Source organism: Acanthisitta chloris, unplaced genomic scaffold (genome assembly GCF_000695815.1).
Source record: "Acanthisitta chloris isolate BGI_N310 unplaced genomic scaffold, ASM69581v1 scaffold23054, whole genome shotgun sequence".
Lineage (NCBI taxonomy): Eukaryota > Metazoa > Chordata > Aves > Passeriformes > Acanthisittidae > Acanthisitta > Acanthisitta chloris.
In genome coordinates, this window is record NW_008667944.1 from 15,231 (window position 1) to 32,885 (window position 17,655).

At 37.1% G+C, this 17,655-nt stretch overlaps 1 protein-coding gene across 1 annotated transcript in view; it reads right to left on the reverse strand.

Annotated features, from left to right (window-relative positions):
- LYST (lysosomal trafficking regulator) overlaps window positions 1-17,655 on the reverse strand; it is a 60,807-nt gene that overhangs the window by 11,051 nt on the left and 32,101 nt on the right. Inside the window, 20 exon segments of the mRNA XM_009072721.1 lie at window positions 422-639; window positions 864-1,004; window positions 1,393-1,549; window positions 2,479-2,545; window positions 3,217-3,461; window positions 3,874-4,026; window positions 5,031-5,086; window positions 5,454-5,515; window positions 6,119-6,215; window positions 6,289-6,434; window positions 7,152-7,340; window positions 8,275-8,351; window positions 8,828-9,004; window positions 10,323-10,529; window positions 11,664-11,842; window positions 12,371-12,562; window positions 13,714-13,866; window positions 14,354-14,520; window positions 15,446-15,676; window positions 17,105-17,274. Coding sequence (XP_009070969.1) covers window positions 422-639; window positions 864-1,004; window positions 1,393-1,549; window positions 2,479-2,545; window positions 3,217-3,461; window positions 3,874-4,026; window positions 5,031-5,086; window positions 5,454-5,515; window positions 6,119-6,215; window positions 6,289-6,434; window positions 7,152-7,340; window positions 8,275-8,351; window positions 8,828-9,004; window positions 10,323-10,529; window positions 11,664-11,842; window positions 12,371-12,562; window positions 13,714-13,866; window positions 14,354-14,520; window positions 15,446-15,676; window positions 17,105-17,274 — 3,084 coding nt within the window.

Sequence of the window (17,655 nt, forward strand, 5' to 3'; positions counted from 1 at the left end):
CACAAGATGTATATGAAGGAAAGAACACAAATAATGAGCTCACAACAAACAGAACTATTTTAATCGTATCAAAGCTGCAGCACCACCTGCCTAAATGAAAAGCCTTTGAACGAGACAGAAGCAGATGCACACAAACAGCACCTGTGTGCCACTGCAAACAACTATGCAGGAAGTCCAAACCCCAGACCTGCTTATTCCCCACACCTGGCTCAAGGCAGGAAAGGAACACTAAGTCTCACAACACTCCCTGGGATCTTATCAGTTCCACATTGAAACAGATAAAGCCTTTTCTTATTCTTCAACACTTCACGAGCAAGGGAACTTGCTTCATTCTGGATGTTTTCCAAGCAAATCAGGCCAAACTTTCCCCTATTAGGTTACTAAGAACAATGAACAAACACACTGCTTTGCAAATACTTACTGCAGGATGAAAGACATTAATAGCCTGAACAGAGGCCTTGCCTTTTTGCTTATAACCAAACACCAGGTCAATCCAGTGACAGATTGTCTGGGAAACATGGTCAGACTCCAAAGCCTGACGATGAATCAAGATGAACAGACGCGGATCATTACGAGCCCAGGGTGGAAGATTGACATGGTTAACTCTGTCACCATTTTGACGTACTCCAAAATCAAAACCTAGAAACATGGGAGTGAATATTTCAACATTTTAGTTGACAGTAACTTCAAAAAGGTCTTTATAGGGTTCTATGAAAGTAAACCATTAAGCACAGTGTTGCTGATCAGCAAAGCCACACCATTAACAAGTCCCTCTGAAACATTTGAGCTGTACATACTCGTTCAAATGGGGAAAAAAAAAATAAATAATCAAACAAGGTATACTTGTTTTCTTCTTAGTATACCTTCTCTGTTAACTAGAAAGTCGGGAAGGTAGAAGAATTCTGGTATAAGCTCCTTTACATCAGTCATTGATTCATACGAAGAGAGTCGCCAGGTTGTATTGGTAGAGTGAAAAGTTCTGTCTGGGATGTCAAAACTTTGATCTGTAAAGAAATCCAAACTGAATTTGTTACATTGATAATGGATACTAACAGTTGCACATCTGCAACTTCAAGTAGCTAACTTCACTCCAGTGAGCTGAGAACATTTAGAATTCTTTTATCTCAATTGCTATGTGTTACTCATGGACTGCAGGTCAAAAACAGGTCAGTTTTTTATGCCACACAAACCAAGGTTTAAATATAAGATGTACCGATTTATGGTCTAGCTTGGTAATTTCAAGGAAAGCTCTACTGTTAAAGCATACCAGATTTAATGTTACCAAACTCAGCTGTTAGGAATTGATGAACTATGCTAAATATGACAACATAGCATTCCTGGGTCATTGGAACACGGCCCAGATGTGAAAGGCAAGTGCAAACATAACCTTACCTTGATAGGCTAAAAACATTTTGGTAAAAGGTGGCAGCCTAACTAGGAAATGAAGCACAGTTCCACTGTTGGAATAATGAGATCCATAGTGATATGGTTGTACAGGGGGCATTGGATCATCCTCTCGTGCTCCTTTACGATACTCTTCTTCCAAATACTAGAAAAGTAGTAGAGAAAAGAAAATTTAAAAAAAAATAAATCACAAATCTCCTATTTAGATGTATTCCAATTAAAAAAAAAAAAAAACAGAGCTTACCTAGATTGTTTAGGAATAAAACCTAAAACTTTAGGGAATCATACATTTAAAAGTGGTTTGGAATCAAACATACTTATATGTGTCTAAAGACATGATCACTTTTACAATCCAGTTAGGTATCAAAGTCCTAAGCCAATTTAAATGACCTGTCTTCCATTATTTATTAATTCTGCTTTTCCCCACCCCCACCTCTTTTTCTCTAAAACAGCAGAGTCATTGTCCAGGCTTTTCAATGCTAAATGGACAAAACAGTACTTGCAAATAATACACTAGACCGTGGTGACACAGACATAAGTTTGAAAGTCCAGCTGCAGATCCTCTAATTCCCCAGCATGTTGCTATTTCCTACACCCTTTAAGACACTCTAGAGAAAAAAATGGAAAAGAATTGTAATCATAGTAGGGCATGTTAAAATAACAGTACTTGAGGGGAAACAGCTTTCCTGCTATCAATCAGAACAAATACCCACAAGTTCCACTGAAATAATTTCAAATAAACAGCAGTAATTTATCTTCCTGATCTTCAGGGATCTCTCAGTATGTGCATGTTCATATGTAAGAAGGTACCATTTAAATTCCTCAGCAGTATCACATGGAAAGACTAAATTCATTTATGATTTCAGGTACAGGAAAAAGCACCAAGTTCCAAGCCTGTTATAAAACAATTCCCTGGAAATCCCTCCTGGAAAACATACTGAAAATGAGAATTCCATAGACATGAAATAGTGTATTTGTGGTTTCTTTTCCCCACATCAATATATGTTAAAAAATAAAGCCACGATGTCATTTATACACAGGATGAAGGCAAGAAGCAAAAGTTATCCCCATTACCTTATAAGTATCCACATAACGATCCTCCTTTTCTTTAGACTGCACAGCTATTGGTTTGACCAGATTTCTGCAACAGAAGTAGTATTGATACCTTGTAATTTTTATAACAATATTGATTCTCAGCATTTAATAACGCATTATTAAGAATAACACCTTTAGTATCATGAAGAGAACAAGCAAAACTTAACAGCAGGTTTCAAGAGAGTTCAGGAAATAAAAAAAATCCACTTTTAGTTAGTGCTAAAGGCAAACTCAGATCCACAGCACAGTAACAAGCAAGCAAATGCCAAGTACGTCTGAAGCATCCTATAAAGGCAAAGACTTAGTGCCCACAAACATTAAATCAGCTTAACAGGAATTTATTAGGGTGGGACAAATCACTGAGATCTATTCACATGAGGACTATGATTTTGGAACTGGCCAAGGAATTTACAATATTATTTCCTTTTTTATTCGATTTTTGCTGATTGGCCAGGAAGTCTTTAATCATATGAATTTAAACATACACTTCTATTTAAACCTGTGGACTACAGACGGTGTAAGTCCAATATATTGCATTTGCATCTACACACCCATTTTATTTCAACTTCCAAGGTAAAGCAGCCACTTACTATAAAAAGCCATCTCTGAATAGTTCCATTCATGTATGTGTGCAGTTTAGTACAATGAAGTTAAAAAGCTATACTGAGTGATCAGTTGAAGTATTTGGAAATAACAGTTCCAAACATTTGATATTACCTATATACTGATGGATCATTTAGGTCCAGTGTTTCATTGGTGTAGTCGGAAAGAATAAAAGGAAATACTGGATATTGCATGAGATCATTGAAGGAACGTCCTGCGTGTTTGTTTAAATGAGTCAGGTATTCAAAGTTAGTAATCTGTCCTGTGCACCACAGGTGGGTCAAAGCAGTAATGTTTCCATATTCCAAAAGGTTAGGCAAATTGTTAGTTAAGATGTTGTGGTACACATCGTCACGGACCTAGAAGAAAACACCATAGATTTAATCATATGATTTAAAAAGCTTCAAACTACCAAGACTTTCTAAGTTTCTGACATTTTACAAATTTGCAGAGATCTGCTGTAATGTGTGCTGGTTTGTGTGACATACTAGTCACTGTGAAGAAAGTTAACTCTACTTTGGCCCAAACCAGCACAAATGGGATAATGTTTAGTATTACTAAGATTCTTTAATGTCTTAATATATCAGAGATGTGTTTTACAACATGCCTATGGCTGTCTAGAAGTCTAGCTGAGCCAAGTTCTTTTAAAAGTATTGGGCAGAAGCTTATTCACGAATAAAAACTCTGCTTACAAACTAATGTGTGAATAAACATGTTATGAAGACACAGCAAAACACTTTCATGTGTTAGTGTGTATTGGTGCCACATTACCTTTGTATTATCAAAAGCCAAGAGTAAAGTTCTGCCATTTGTTAGAAATATTTCCACAGCATTGTCTCTTAACTGCCACCAGCGCTTATGAACTTCCTTAATTTCCTCATAGGTCCAAGAAAATGATGCTGGCTCAGTTTCTCCATGAAAACTCTGTAGAATTCACAATTTTAAAATGTTACTTTAAATAGTAGATTTTCCAAACAAGACACCCTTCAATGCAGCCAGTTTATAACCCTACAGCATATTGTAAGGGAAACTTGAATTTTGCTGTGATGCTTTTAAGATATTGTTGTGATTTTCTTCATCTTTATTCCCCATCCTCTACTCTCCTCAAGGCAGTGGGCAGATCATGCATGCTCCTCAGCTGCTCCAGTTCCCTATCCAACTCTAGCAAGCAATACTGTATTTTTGCTGGCTCTTAAGCCAAAATATTGGACAGCCAACCAGAACAAGTAAAACTGTGCCATGAATCCCAATTCTGACAGTTCTGTGAAGGACAAAGCAGCAAACCAGCTGGTAGCATCTTAAACCACAGGAGCTGTGTGCTTAGGAGGTGCAAAAAAGCTCTGTAAAAACAGTTTAAAGCTTTCAACAGTATAACCTATATCTTGGTTACTTTTAAACGTCCACTGGATGTATAAACAATTTATACATCAGAGTCTTTGTATATCAGAAGGATTAGGTCAGTTCCAGTTATTTTGTACAGGATAAGGGAGGAGCTAGAATATCCTATATAACATCAGATTCAAGAATCAGATGCTGTGGAGCACAGCACAATTCATACACTTGTGAGTTTCTGTACTTCCTGGTGCTCCAGCTTCCACTAAGGCAAGTTCTCACATGCAGACCAAAGCAAACTCTGGTCATTTAGGCTGATGAACTCTCAGCAGTGGAAAGCAAGGTGCAGTAGCCTCCCCACATCATCCCTTCCTCATTCCTTTCCAGACCCAGGCCCACATCTCTCATGGTTTCTGCCATCACATCAATTCCATAGCCGGGGGCAACAGAACAGCAACACAAACCAATCAGTTTGCCTGGCCTTGCCCAGAGACCTCTAACTCTAGTACTGAGGCAAACTCAGTGGCAGTAGGCAAAAGGTACTCATGGCCATAGTTTGGAAAAATTAAAGCTGGATAACATGCTTTAACACTTACTGAATTTTCAATTGTGTCTGAAGCATTATCTTCAACAAAATACATGCCACACTTTCCTGCAGCAAAAAACAGTTGCAAAAAGGTACATGATATTACAATTTGTATAATACATCTTTAGGTTATATAAACAGTATCCAAGAGTTAAGAAGACTAAGAATAGTACCGGGGCAAGACAGTTCTTAAGAGAAATACAATTTATCTTTCCACATCTTTTAGCAAGTGGTGTGTAATCTTAAAACTTAACCATAGTCCAAACAGCACTCATGAAAACAGTAGACAAGAAAGGCAAAATTGATCTATAAAGTATATAATCCATAAGAAGTCAGGCAACAGCTCAATTACTTAAAAAAATTCACCAGGTTTATATATACAGCAGAATCTTACACCAGAAACATATTTATGAAGACTGAAAATTCTACTTACCTAACAACAGTTCACCAGCAGTTTCTCTAGAAGGTGCTACACTTATACATCTTCGATTAACTCTGAAATGTTTCAAAGTGAATTATTGCTTACAGTTTCATGTACCTTTTGGCACATACCTAAAACTAACAGCCTCAAATGCTATAGCTGAAGACTGTTCAACACCACGACTCTAATGGTTCAAATGCCAAAAAGGGAAAGAAAACAGAACCTCAGCTTTCTAGACTTGCACATTAGTGCATTCATACTTTGTATGTTCTCTGCAATGATTTTAGGCAGTGTTAGTGTCTGTAACAGGCAGTAAATTGGCACAACTGCAGAGCTGAGTAACAAAATGGTAAAAGCAAAGAGGATGAGAATACAATTTGTTTTGGAACACACCAATGGAAAGATCTATCAGATCTTAGATACCTAAGATAGGCAGTGCTGCTAAGTTACAAATAAGATATCCCATCAGGTTATCCCACAAGTCTCATCCTTATATCACACCAGATGGTATTTGATAGCTCTAGTCTTTTGATTTTGAGTATAGCAAAAGGCCTACTATTTTTGACATTTGTCTCATTTCTCACTTCATTTTTTTAATGTTTACTTAGACAAAAAAGTGACAACTGTTTCATTGGATTGGAAGAAGGTGGGAAAGGGAGGTGTAATTCAAACCTTACCTTATATGTTCACTTGCAGCTTTGTCCTTTACAGTAGAGGAGTGAGAAGAATGTGTTTTGTCTTCAAATAGGTAAGACAATGGAGTTTTTATCACACCTATAAAGAAATCACAAATAATAAGGCACTGACATTACAATTCAGACATATGCCTAGAAGTTGTTATAATTACCTTCCTGTTTCTGCCTGTCTGGGAGAAGGTACTTGTTTGGAATAGTTAGGTAGCACCTCTGCAAGCGGCGCCTCTCTCTGTTTGGACCCTCCGTTGGATCCAGTTGCCAAGAAGTTGGGTAATAGACTGGGTCATACCAGAGAGCTCTGGTAAAAATAAAATATGTTACAGTGCAGCAGCAAAGACGGCACATATACTTAATCATTCTGTTTTTTAGTAGAAAGACAGAAGTTTCACATTAGTACACTGAGCAATTATTTCTGAAAAAGTATCAGAAGACTCAATTCTGTAGTTTACTTTCATGAGCTATTCCACTGACTTATTAACAAGCTAATACTGTAGGATTGTTCTTGAAGCTACTAATTCTGATGAGAACTGTAATACAGTGCTACAACACTATTTTGCAAACTTAGCTGCTGCAAACATGACATACTAGTTCTGCAGAGGTTAAAATACTATAGTTTGGTTTCTTGTTAAGACTTAACATCTTTTGTTCTACGTGGATTACTGAACAGAATATCTAGAGGCTAAAGTGAATAACATTACCCCAAAAATATTTTCTTACTCCATCAAGGTAATGCAAAGTGTGAAAACTTTAAGTCACTCTTCACATCAGCAAAATGTATCTGACAAAACAGCCTGTCTAAATGGCATAGAAATACTACCTGGCTACTCAGCTACTCACCGTAAAAAAATAGGATAATAAATCAAATATGTGACAAGCCTTTAACTATCAGACAGTTAGCAAAAGTAGTTCTGATTTTAATATCATCCAGATTTCACATGCCTCAAAGTAGAACGAGAAGTGCTTGTCAGGCATTGAGTCTGTCTTGCTTTTCCAGTGAGATGAGAGCACAACTTACCGATCATGGGTAAGCTGCTGAACAAGCTCCTGCCAATGTCTGCTGGCACTCAGCTCTGCCTTATACATCCCCCTGATGTGCTGGATTACTTTCTTTCTTTCCATTCCTTGTGACAGAGACACAGCTTGTGTGATGTCTCCAGCTATTTTAGAGATGTCTTTAGATTTTGTATCTAGACGTTGAAAGAGACTGAGAAAGAGTTGTGTTTTAAAATGTCAAAAACACACTGAAAAGACACCAGAACACCTTATAAAACACAATCAGTTTGGCAGTAGGTATCTATAGTTCTTGTTGCAGCAGATACAGAGCAACTTAGCCTACATAATGAGATTGCTGAATACCTTCTGCCTCTTAGGCTTCAAAAAAGCTGTTACTTGTGGACAAAGACAAGACAGGCCAGTCAGATGATCAACAGCTATATATTAGCATGCTTTACTAATTCATGTATACTCATTGCAATAAAAACCTGGACTAAGAAAAGGAATTTACCACTGCTTAAATCTCATAAGTTATTCAACATAGTAAAGTTTTAGTGCTTGTCTGGATGGACTTGACTGAGTGGACTTTTACAGCTACTATAGTTGCCTACATGGAAGCACGTTGTATGTGCATCTCAAGTATGATTTTTATGGCAAAGCCTGAAATGTAAATTAATGAGAGAACCTCTGCATCTACTACAAGCTACTGCAATGTACATTGCACCAAGTGGCAGCAGTCTGTAGCTCACAGAGGTATTTAAATAGTATGCTGAATATAGTATTGTATTGATTAAGACCAGGGTTAGTGCAGGGACATTTATCTTACATTTAATTCCACAGACCACAGCAACAGGAGAGGTGATTGGACAAGTACAAAGCCATAAAATTAAGGGTGTAATGCCAAATGTACAAAAAAATGAATATAGCATTCTGAAGTTCACACAATGCCATTTATTATACAACCTATCAAAATGCATATACCTGTAATCAAGCTGGGTTTAGAACAGTGAAATTAAAAACCCCTGAAAGCTAGTGTTAATTTAAAAAAACATGCATAATAAGCATTCAGGCAAATTTGCAATGGGATGTGCTGAACAGAGAACAATCTTCCTGAGTTCTTGCAGCCCCTTTGAGAAGGTACTTACTTCTGCCGATTATTAGCCATTGTCTTCTCCCAAGCAGCTTTGTTTACACTTTCCTCCATCTCATATTTCTTCTGATCCTGAATGGAAGTTTTATACATTAGTCCCTTTTTTTCAGTTGGACTAAATAAGGAAGGAGAGGCTAAAGGATATGCCAATTTAAAAAAGACTGACAGAACTGTTCAACTAATATTTTTATAGCACTTCAAACCAGCAAAGCTTCATTTCAATTACTGCAGTTTTATTATATGTAGGTATAACTTTTCATTTTGCAAAAAATCATAAAATTTTATTGCTTGACAATGAGAGATACTAGTAACTCATTATGAAGTCCCATCTTTGTCTGGGTTAAGTAATATGCTTAACCAAGAAGCCTGTGAGCTTGCTGTGAAGCACTGGTATAAGCAACAGAAATATTTAGAACCTAGTGAGAATCCCCAAAAGCATAAGCCATGCACCAAAGAAAACCACTGTCTGTAGTTAAATTCTGGCCCCATGTAACAGACAATTGTCTCAAATACATCCAGTTTTAAAAGTATAGTTTTTATTCACCAACCTCTTTCAAAGCTTTTATTAGTTCTGGTTTTGGTCGTGGGCTCAGGGGAATGCATTTATAGCCACAACTTTTCAGTGTATTCACAAAGTCTCCCACTGCTTTTTGTTCTTCTTTGGTCATTCCATCACTGTGATTGTGCATTAACTCGTATAAATAGAGCACTAATTTAGGCCCATGCTAGAAGATGAAAAGAAGGGAAGAGGGGAACACAGATGCATGGTCATTCTCCTTTTCACAGCACACTCAGCAGGTTTTTTTCCTCTAACTTTATTCCCTTTTCTAGTCAGACTGTACAGATTTCTTCTACCAATTATTCCCTAATTTAAAGAAAATGGCTGCTTTAACGTTTGAAGACGAACTTTTATAAAACTAGAAAACATGCTGAATTTAATCCTCAACATGATAAAACTTGCCCCAGTATCTTGTGACTTTTCAAATGGCTTGCAGGAAAGCTAAGTTTCTTTTCCCAGTACTCAGCTCCTGCAGCCTTGTTTATACTGCAGGAAATATTTGCCAGAGACTCCTAATTTTGCCTGCCAAGAATGCTACACTTTGTTTGATTAACCAAATTAGAGCTGACAGATAATGAAATTAAGCAGACAGGGGCCATAAATGTACTCAACATGACACTCCTCCTCCAGAGGAGCCACCGCTCGCACACCAGCTCTTCTCTGACTGCCGAAAGTGTTATTTGAATAATGTATATGCGATCAGAAACATGTAAGTTCCATAGGTTCACCCAATAAACACTTTCTCTCCTTAGTATACAGTGACGCAAACTGTGGGATGTGCTACATACTTCATTCTTGCAGTTCCTGAGGATCTCAAATAGCAACATTCCTACACAATTTCTGATCATGGCCCTAAGAAATGCTTTCCCTCAAGCTTGCACCAACATAGAGTACAATCATAATAGCTTTCTCCTGACAAACCCAGAAAACCAGGGAGAACCTGTTCAGCTATTTAAGAACACAGAATACACAATCCCACTAAGAATAAATAAAGATCCAATAAGAAAAGATAGAGTACTGCTTTGATTGAGGACAGACTGCCTCTTAAAACCTTGGTGCAATCAATTCATACAAGTTTCAGGAAGTCTGCAGTTAAGAGTTCCAAGGCAAGGATACTTCCTTTCATCATCTGTTTTTTTAGGGCACCTTAACTTCTAGCTTCCACAGTAAATTCCTTTGTGTTAAAACTAGTACCACCTTTTGTTTCTGCACTGCACAAGAGATCTCCTGTTTGATGTACCACAGAGTAAACATACTCAGATTTAACCCTATCTTGCCTCTTAGAAAACTACCTACCCTCAGGATCATACAGCAACTGCAGAGGTACACCCAGGCATTTTGTATGACGTAACTCTCATTACACTAAACATTGCTAAACCAGCAGTGAACAGCTTTAGCCACATACACTTCTAAATAGCTAAGATGTAAACTACAAAAAAACTGAATAAAGGTTTTAGAAACTTCTCAAACACTCATGAGCTTACTTGCAAAGTTGGGCTAAGACAGTCACGCAAAATCTCCTGATGGTTTACTTCAGGTACCATCTCCAGAGCCTGCTTTCTCTCTTGCAGTGGCCTTGCAGGAGACAAGCTGTGTACAAGAAGCCTCCCAAGCAGTGTACGGAATGTGTCCTTACATGACAAGAGGATTCTCTTCCACTGCTGTTTTGGTGTTGTCATTCTGCTGGTGCCCTAAGTAAAACAAACAACTTTTTACAGGGCTTTCTCTTACCAAGTTTTTCACATTATGAAACACACACAGTTAACATGATCAAAATATAAGACAAAGATTTATCTACCAAAAAGTAAGAGTTTCATTTTAGTTTAGTGATTGTTATTATGGGTTAAAATGCATTCTACTAAAAAGGAATGAAGGAGGTATTTTGATTCTAATAAAATAAGCAGTTTCCTCAATCTGTCAATACTAAGCATGCAACTTGTAGTTAAACTGGATATTCAGTTTGAGGGACTACACAACAATCCAGAAAGGGAAAATTGTGATGTAGACAGTTTAAAAAAAAACCCCACCTAAAAATCAAAGGATTTTTTTGACTGCTCATTTTAATGAGCAGCCCTTCTAGGTTGATCACCAGTTTCTCAATGGATTGCCTTAAAAGATTAGAAACCAGGCATTGGACTGAGGTACGTATGCTCACAAAAAGAAACCTGCCATCTTTGTAAAGTACTGCAAGTATGGCACAAGGGAAAGATGACACATCTATCAAACTTAATTTTCCTGAGCTACAAAGAAAGTTAGGTAGAGCTACTTTTATAAAGATGACCTAAGAGAAATAAAGAGGCAAGAAAAAGAGTAAGTGAAATTCTCCAATAAATCCATTTCATATTACCCAAGCAAAACCTGATCACCTTGAAAAGGTTGAAAAGCCTACACCAGTATGCTAGAAGAGAAGACAGTGGGAAAAAAGAAAAAGCTCTGCTTCCCAGCTCTATAATACAGTACAGGCACAAATTGCTCAGAAAACCTTCATCTGTGAATGCACAGCAGATCTTGTTTTATAGGCTCCCACAAATCTAAATGAGGTTTTAAGAGACCAAGCACATTTGTGGAGTACACAAGTCTACTTAACTTTTGTGCCCTTGTTCAAGAAGCAGAATTTTGCTAAATGTGAAGGTAGAAACCAGAGCAGATCTATTTATTATTTTACAACTGCAGAATAACTGAAGTTGAACAGAGTTTTTAATGCCACAGCTGAATGGAAAGAGGTAGTAAGAAAAGCATTTATGGACAGAATACATTATGCATGAAAAGATCCTAATAAAGGAACCTTATGAAATAGGCTTTAATGTGGACATCTAATTACTTACAATGGATACTTTGATTCCTTCCACCAACATTTTGACCATTTCTTTAAGAAAAGGATTTATTCTGCTAGGCAGTTCTTGCTGGCTTTCCTCTTCAGGAACTTCCAGCTGGGATGCTGAAAGTCTGCTTTGACTTGTGTTTTCTGTTATACCCAGTACATCAAGGCACTCTTCGGTAGAGGCTTAAAATTTAAGAGGTACATATTGATCAGTACCATCTCAAGCAAGACAATTGTATGATCCTTTAGTTGGCATTAAATCAAATGCTGCCTTTACTGCTCTATATTTACCATACTTTCTCTTTCTCTTGCTTCTGCAGATTTTGTCCTAGCTCTCAAAGTCATCAAGTCTTGCTAACAAATGCAGCCATTTCAAGGAAACATGCAAACTGATGCATTTTAAGAGAGCAGCTGCTCCCTTTGGCAGTTAAGTCTTCAGGTAATAATTCAGGCAGTTAACACATGAATGGACTAATGTAGAAATAAAACAACTTGTTCGGTTCATTCAAATAAAAACATTATCCAGATTGTCAGTTACATAATACTGAGACAAATCACCAAGAGAATGATGCTTTATGATTAAACACTCTAAATTCGCATCAGTAGTATGACTTTTCCTCTCAAACACTTCAACACTCCAAAAGCAAGAATCTATTTTTCATACAGCACAACTTTAGCTCTGTCAAGACAGAAACAGAAGAGAAAGCCTACCTAAATAAATGAGCCTGTTAACAGCTAGGAGAGTCAGCCTCTGTAACCTTTGTGCAAACTCAGACTCGGTGGCTTGGATAGGATTTTCTTGGCTCATTCTCCGCTGCATCATCATGTTGAATTCCTCACTTGCTAGTGTGCGCATTTTTATCAGCAGAGCATCAGACTGAGCAAGTGAAAACTTCCTGGAGCCTTTAAGGAGAGAAGCATGAACAGAATTCCACTAAAATGCACAAACCCCCTCAGCAACTCTTTCATCGAGAGTTTGCATCATTTAAGGAAACAAAGCATTTGAAACACATTAATATCTAAGGGAGCATAAGTGTCATTGGGTGTTTGTCCTTCTTGCTTTCAGTTTTCATAGCTATTTGAAAATATATAAAATTCAACAAGTGAGACTATGAAATAAGTTAATCTCAAGATCAGATTTATTGTACTACTTGCATATTTTTGTGTAAAGCAGGTTTAAAAAGTGAATTTTATTCTTTTTTTCTGTATAAACAGGGCAAAGGATTTAAAATTAGTGATACAACAAAATACTGCATATAGCAAAGTAGACTCATCAGCACAAATTATGAGTCAGATATATCAACAGCTTATCAACAAACACATTTTGTACCATACCCATTGCCACTAACAGAAACACAATTTCCAACTTAAAATATTCCTTCAATTTTTCTTGAAATGAACTGGCAGGTCTTGACAGTACTTACTTCCTTCAGAAATAGCTATTTCTATTTATCCTTAGTGCCTTCACCAGTTCCACTAATCTAAAAATTTTTTCACTATATTTACTAGGTTGATGGAGGGCTGACCATCTCAAGAGAAACAGGCCTGTACTAAACAGGGAATAATAAGTGCTTGCCATGTTTTCAAGTTATATCTTCTCCAAAGTCTTAAATGCATTTCATTTACATCAAACATACAAAATCATTTTCCAGCCAGAAGACTCCAAAGACTTTACAGAACAAGTGATAAGGCATCAAATACAGAACAAGCATTACTGCTAAAACTAGAACTGCACAAAGGTTGTACAAACACAACTACAGCGGCATTTTCAACCATGAATTTGGAGTGCTGGGTATTTAGTTCAGGATGGTCACTAATTGAAAGCTGTTCAGCAATGTACTCCCCGCATCACAGCTGTGTTAGCTGCACGCACTAACTTGACTTTGATATTGCCTTATTGTGAAGCTGGCTATTAAAATCACTATGAATAGCTTTAAAAAGCATCTTCTTTACTAAGCAACTTGTGAATTTAAGATGATCCCAGAAGAATGTAATATGGAACCAAGTACTGCATACAGGAGAAAGTACAAGAATGCTACAGTTCTGCTACTCACCGGCAATGCCTTTACGCTTTTGAAACATTGTACAATGTGGTGCAGAAGGTGATGGGGCTGAACTGGCCTGCTCCTGAGTATCTTGGTTTGCTGTTGTTTTTATTAATTCTATGGCTGCTTGAAGAACTCTTAACTGCAGAACAGCTGCCATATCTATAGAGAGAGGCACACAAAGCATGTATGACATGCTTTACACAGTTTCATGAATTTTTACTAGATGTTTGTACCAAGTGAAAGAACACATAGCATGTCAAAAGCTGGAAAACTCTTGTTCTCACAGAAGCCCCTTAGAAACTCAGCTCACTATTCCACAGACACTACACAAGTGAGTTCTCATGGAAAAGCAATTGAATTTGATTACTCCAAAACAAGCTTAATGAAATTGTATAGAATGTTTCCATTTAAATATCCTTAATGAGCTTTTACAGTCACTGTTCGTTCAGATCAGCAGTACACAATTCTTTACCATAAAGCAGGCTCCTGAGGAAAAACTATGACCCTGAGAACCACTTAGAAAGAAAATCCATCACTGGACAACCCCCCCTTCTCCCTCAGCAGAAATCTTAATTTAAACTAAAAACAATGGGGAAAGGATTTATTTCTCCAGTCCCATGACCCCAAAAATAAGCAGATAACTTACTTTGCATCCTTGCATTTTTGCTATTTTGAAGATGACCCAGCAGCACCATGAGGTCTTCAATAACTCGAAAATATTGAGAACCTGAGGAGCTGCAGGCATGAATTGCAACTGCTACCAGCAGCTGTTGTATATCACATGCAAGTAACTTGTAGTCATTCAAGGGAATGCTGCAAACAAAGTTGGAGTTACCAGAAACATAACAATCCTAGCAGATTGCAACCCATAACAAGACCCATTACTAACCCCCTTACTAATTCTGCCAAATCTGCCTCATACTACGTTGTACTTCTTATAAAAAATGTTACTGCTGAAGACTAGAACATTATAATCCAAGACATTTCTTTAGTGTTAACTTTGACAGATTGGATGACTGCAAATTTTTGAGACATTATAAAAGTGTAACACAGTTTTATTGGAAAAGCAATGATGTATTATTATCGGGGTTCTAAGTTAAAAAGCAGGTCTGAAATCCATATTTCTCAAAAAAATATCAGGACAATATCTCATTTTGCAACCATGCTGAACTAAAATTATACTGGGGTAAAAAGGAAATGTCTCTTCAGGATACCAATGACATAGAATAACAAAAACCCCACCTCTCCTTCCTCCACTATATAACCTACCTTGAAGTACAGAATCTTTGTAATTAATCAAGTGATTTAAGTTACTCAAAATCTCAAGTATTAAATCACAGGCAGTACAGGAGAGACCTTTTTCCTGCAGTTTTCACATTGGCCATAGATGCAGTAGAATGCTACCATCTTCTGGGCCTTTACCTTACTGTTCGTTCAGTTTTATTAAGGAAAAAAAGCCCAAAATGCACACAGGGTGACAAACTTGTGTTTTAAAATGTCATTTCACTTGAATGTTTAAGGTTTGGAAAGAAGATTTTATATTCCATCATTTGAACCAAATAGCTAAACATTAACTTTCACTTACAGGCATAATTAAAGCAGAAAAATCTCAAAACCAGTGTTATTTTGTACATACTCTCTGGTAATTTTAGAACGTAGAACAAATACAATACAGTATTTTTTTGCTAGCTTTAAGGTTGTGCCTAGTCTGTTTCAAAACAATGGATACAATACTCACTTTGTTTCCAGCCCGTTGAGAGCAGCCAGTGTATTACACAATACATAGAGCAAACCATTATCAAGCAGTAGGTCTGCAACTTTTGAGCAGGAATTTATGATTTGCAGCAGGAGACAGAAGCAGTTATGCAGCAGAACGTTATCATAGAGAGAATTCTCAATGAGACCCAGAATAGGAATGACACACCACTTTTGAAAGAGTCCAACATTCTTGACATCTTCCAGATCAAATCTATTAACAGAAATAGACATGAGTGACATCCTTAAACAACAACTTGGTATATGCAACTGGAATACCAATCTATGCCGGCATTTTGGCAAAGATGTAAGATGGCAATTTCCTACATTTTAATGCAGTAACAATGCCTGTCTACTAAAGAAAATAAGAGAAAAATAAACACTTCCAAGAGCCACAAAGAAATGAAGTGCATAAAAAGTGTATCTGAAGCTTCAGCTAGCTACCAACTGTCTGCAATACAGACTTCATGAAAATAGAGAGGGTTTTAATCAGTGTAGAAAAATATGATGCATCACCTTTCCAGGAATAAGTACTGGAACTGGCACAGACACTATCAAGAAACCAGATACAAGCTGGCATCAATACAATCATCTACTGACTGACAGCAGGTTTGATATCCTGTATCTATTACTGCTGAAGTTTAAGTTTGGCAACTTCTGGCTTATTGCAACTGTAGAATTCAAAGCAGTGCTTTAGACCTTGTCTTACTTGTGCACTATGAAACTGTATTACTATTATAAGGTTATCAGCCCATCATATGACTATTATACACAATCCTAAAATCTCAAGACATTAGGATTACCTTTCTAGCCCATAACAAATCCTGAATAAGTAACAGTTCTTTGCTTTAGGACAAGTTAAGGATCCATGTTTAAATCTTGCAGTCAAACAGGAATATGTTTTGAGGGGTAAGTCAAGAGGCAGAAGTAATTTGGCTACAAATCCCGCAGAGGCAGCAATTGAAAAGGAGCATTTTGCATGATTTTTGTACTGCTGGCTATAATCAGATGCATGTGCTCCCTGTACAATCAAGTAGTCAGACTAACTCTTAAAAAAATAAATCATTTGTTTCGATAATTGCCTGTTTAAAGGTAATCCCTCCTTTCCTGAAGTGGCTCTTTGGTTCAAGAACATGGTCTATCTGGGGGATTTTCCCTAAAGCAAATGGATTTAAATTCAGGGCCAAACCAAAGAACCAGCTGTGGCATCAAGTTTTTTCCTTAATCACCTACCAGTATTCAGTAGCAAAAGTCTAGTGACTACTACTTAAAACTTCTAAGAATATAAATCAGTTTCATGTAGGATCAGAAAAACAGGGAGAGACATTTGAAGTGCATACAAGACATTTGAAGTGCAAAGGCCTCTGAGGATTTAGGAGATCCCAGCTGACAGCACCCATCAGATGAAGTTGCTTACAAACAGTTTAAGGTCCATGCAATAGTCCTAAGAATTTTAATACATTTAAATATTAAAGCTACAACCAAAGCATTTCAAAACCGTTTTGAAGGAACTTTTTTTAATAGCTGTTGACTACTAGGAAGAAAATAGGAATTAGAAAGCTGTCACATCCTTGCATCCAGCAAGGAGAGCTGCTTCTAGTCCAAGTATTGTTACAGGACACAAAAGCACAGCATTACTTACTCTTCATCCAAGCCAACAGAGCGGCCAAAAAGCATTTCTAAAAAGCACTCTACAACTTCCTGAGTCCCCTGGTGAAGGTACAGCTGGTTGGCTAGCAAGGAGAATCCACGATTCTTTAAGAATTTCTCCTTCTGCTCCCTCCTTGCTCTGTTGAAATATGCATCCAACAACTAAAAATAAATGCATAATTGTGGTGTAAGATTTAAGCATTTCATATAGCTGCACTGAAAGTTAAGTTATTGTCTGTGATTTGAACAGTTTGAAATAAAAAACTTTAAACTTCAAGATTACAAACATCAATTGCAGTACTGCAGCTGCAATCTACACTGTCCTTGTTACAATCAACATCTGATATTATCTTCCTGATCTGAAGACTCTTAGGTTTCTTGTAACATTTGGGAGAGATGAAGTCACACATGTAACAGTTAGAGAATGCACATATAAATACACTCAAACTTTTTATACTTGTTAAATCCTGTACTTTGGTGCATATGCAAGGGCATGCATGACTGTTGCTGCTCTTAATAAAGCCATACAATCTTATTCAAATT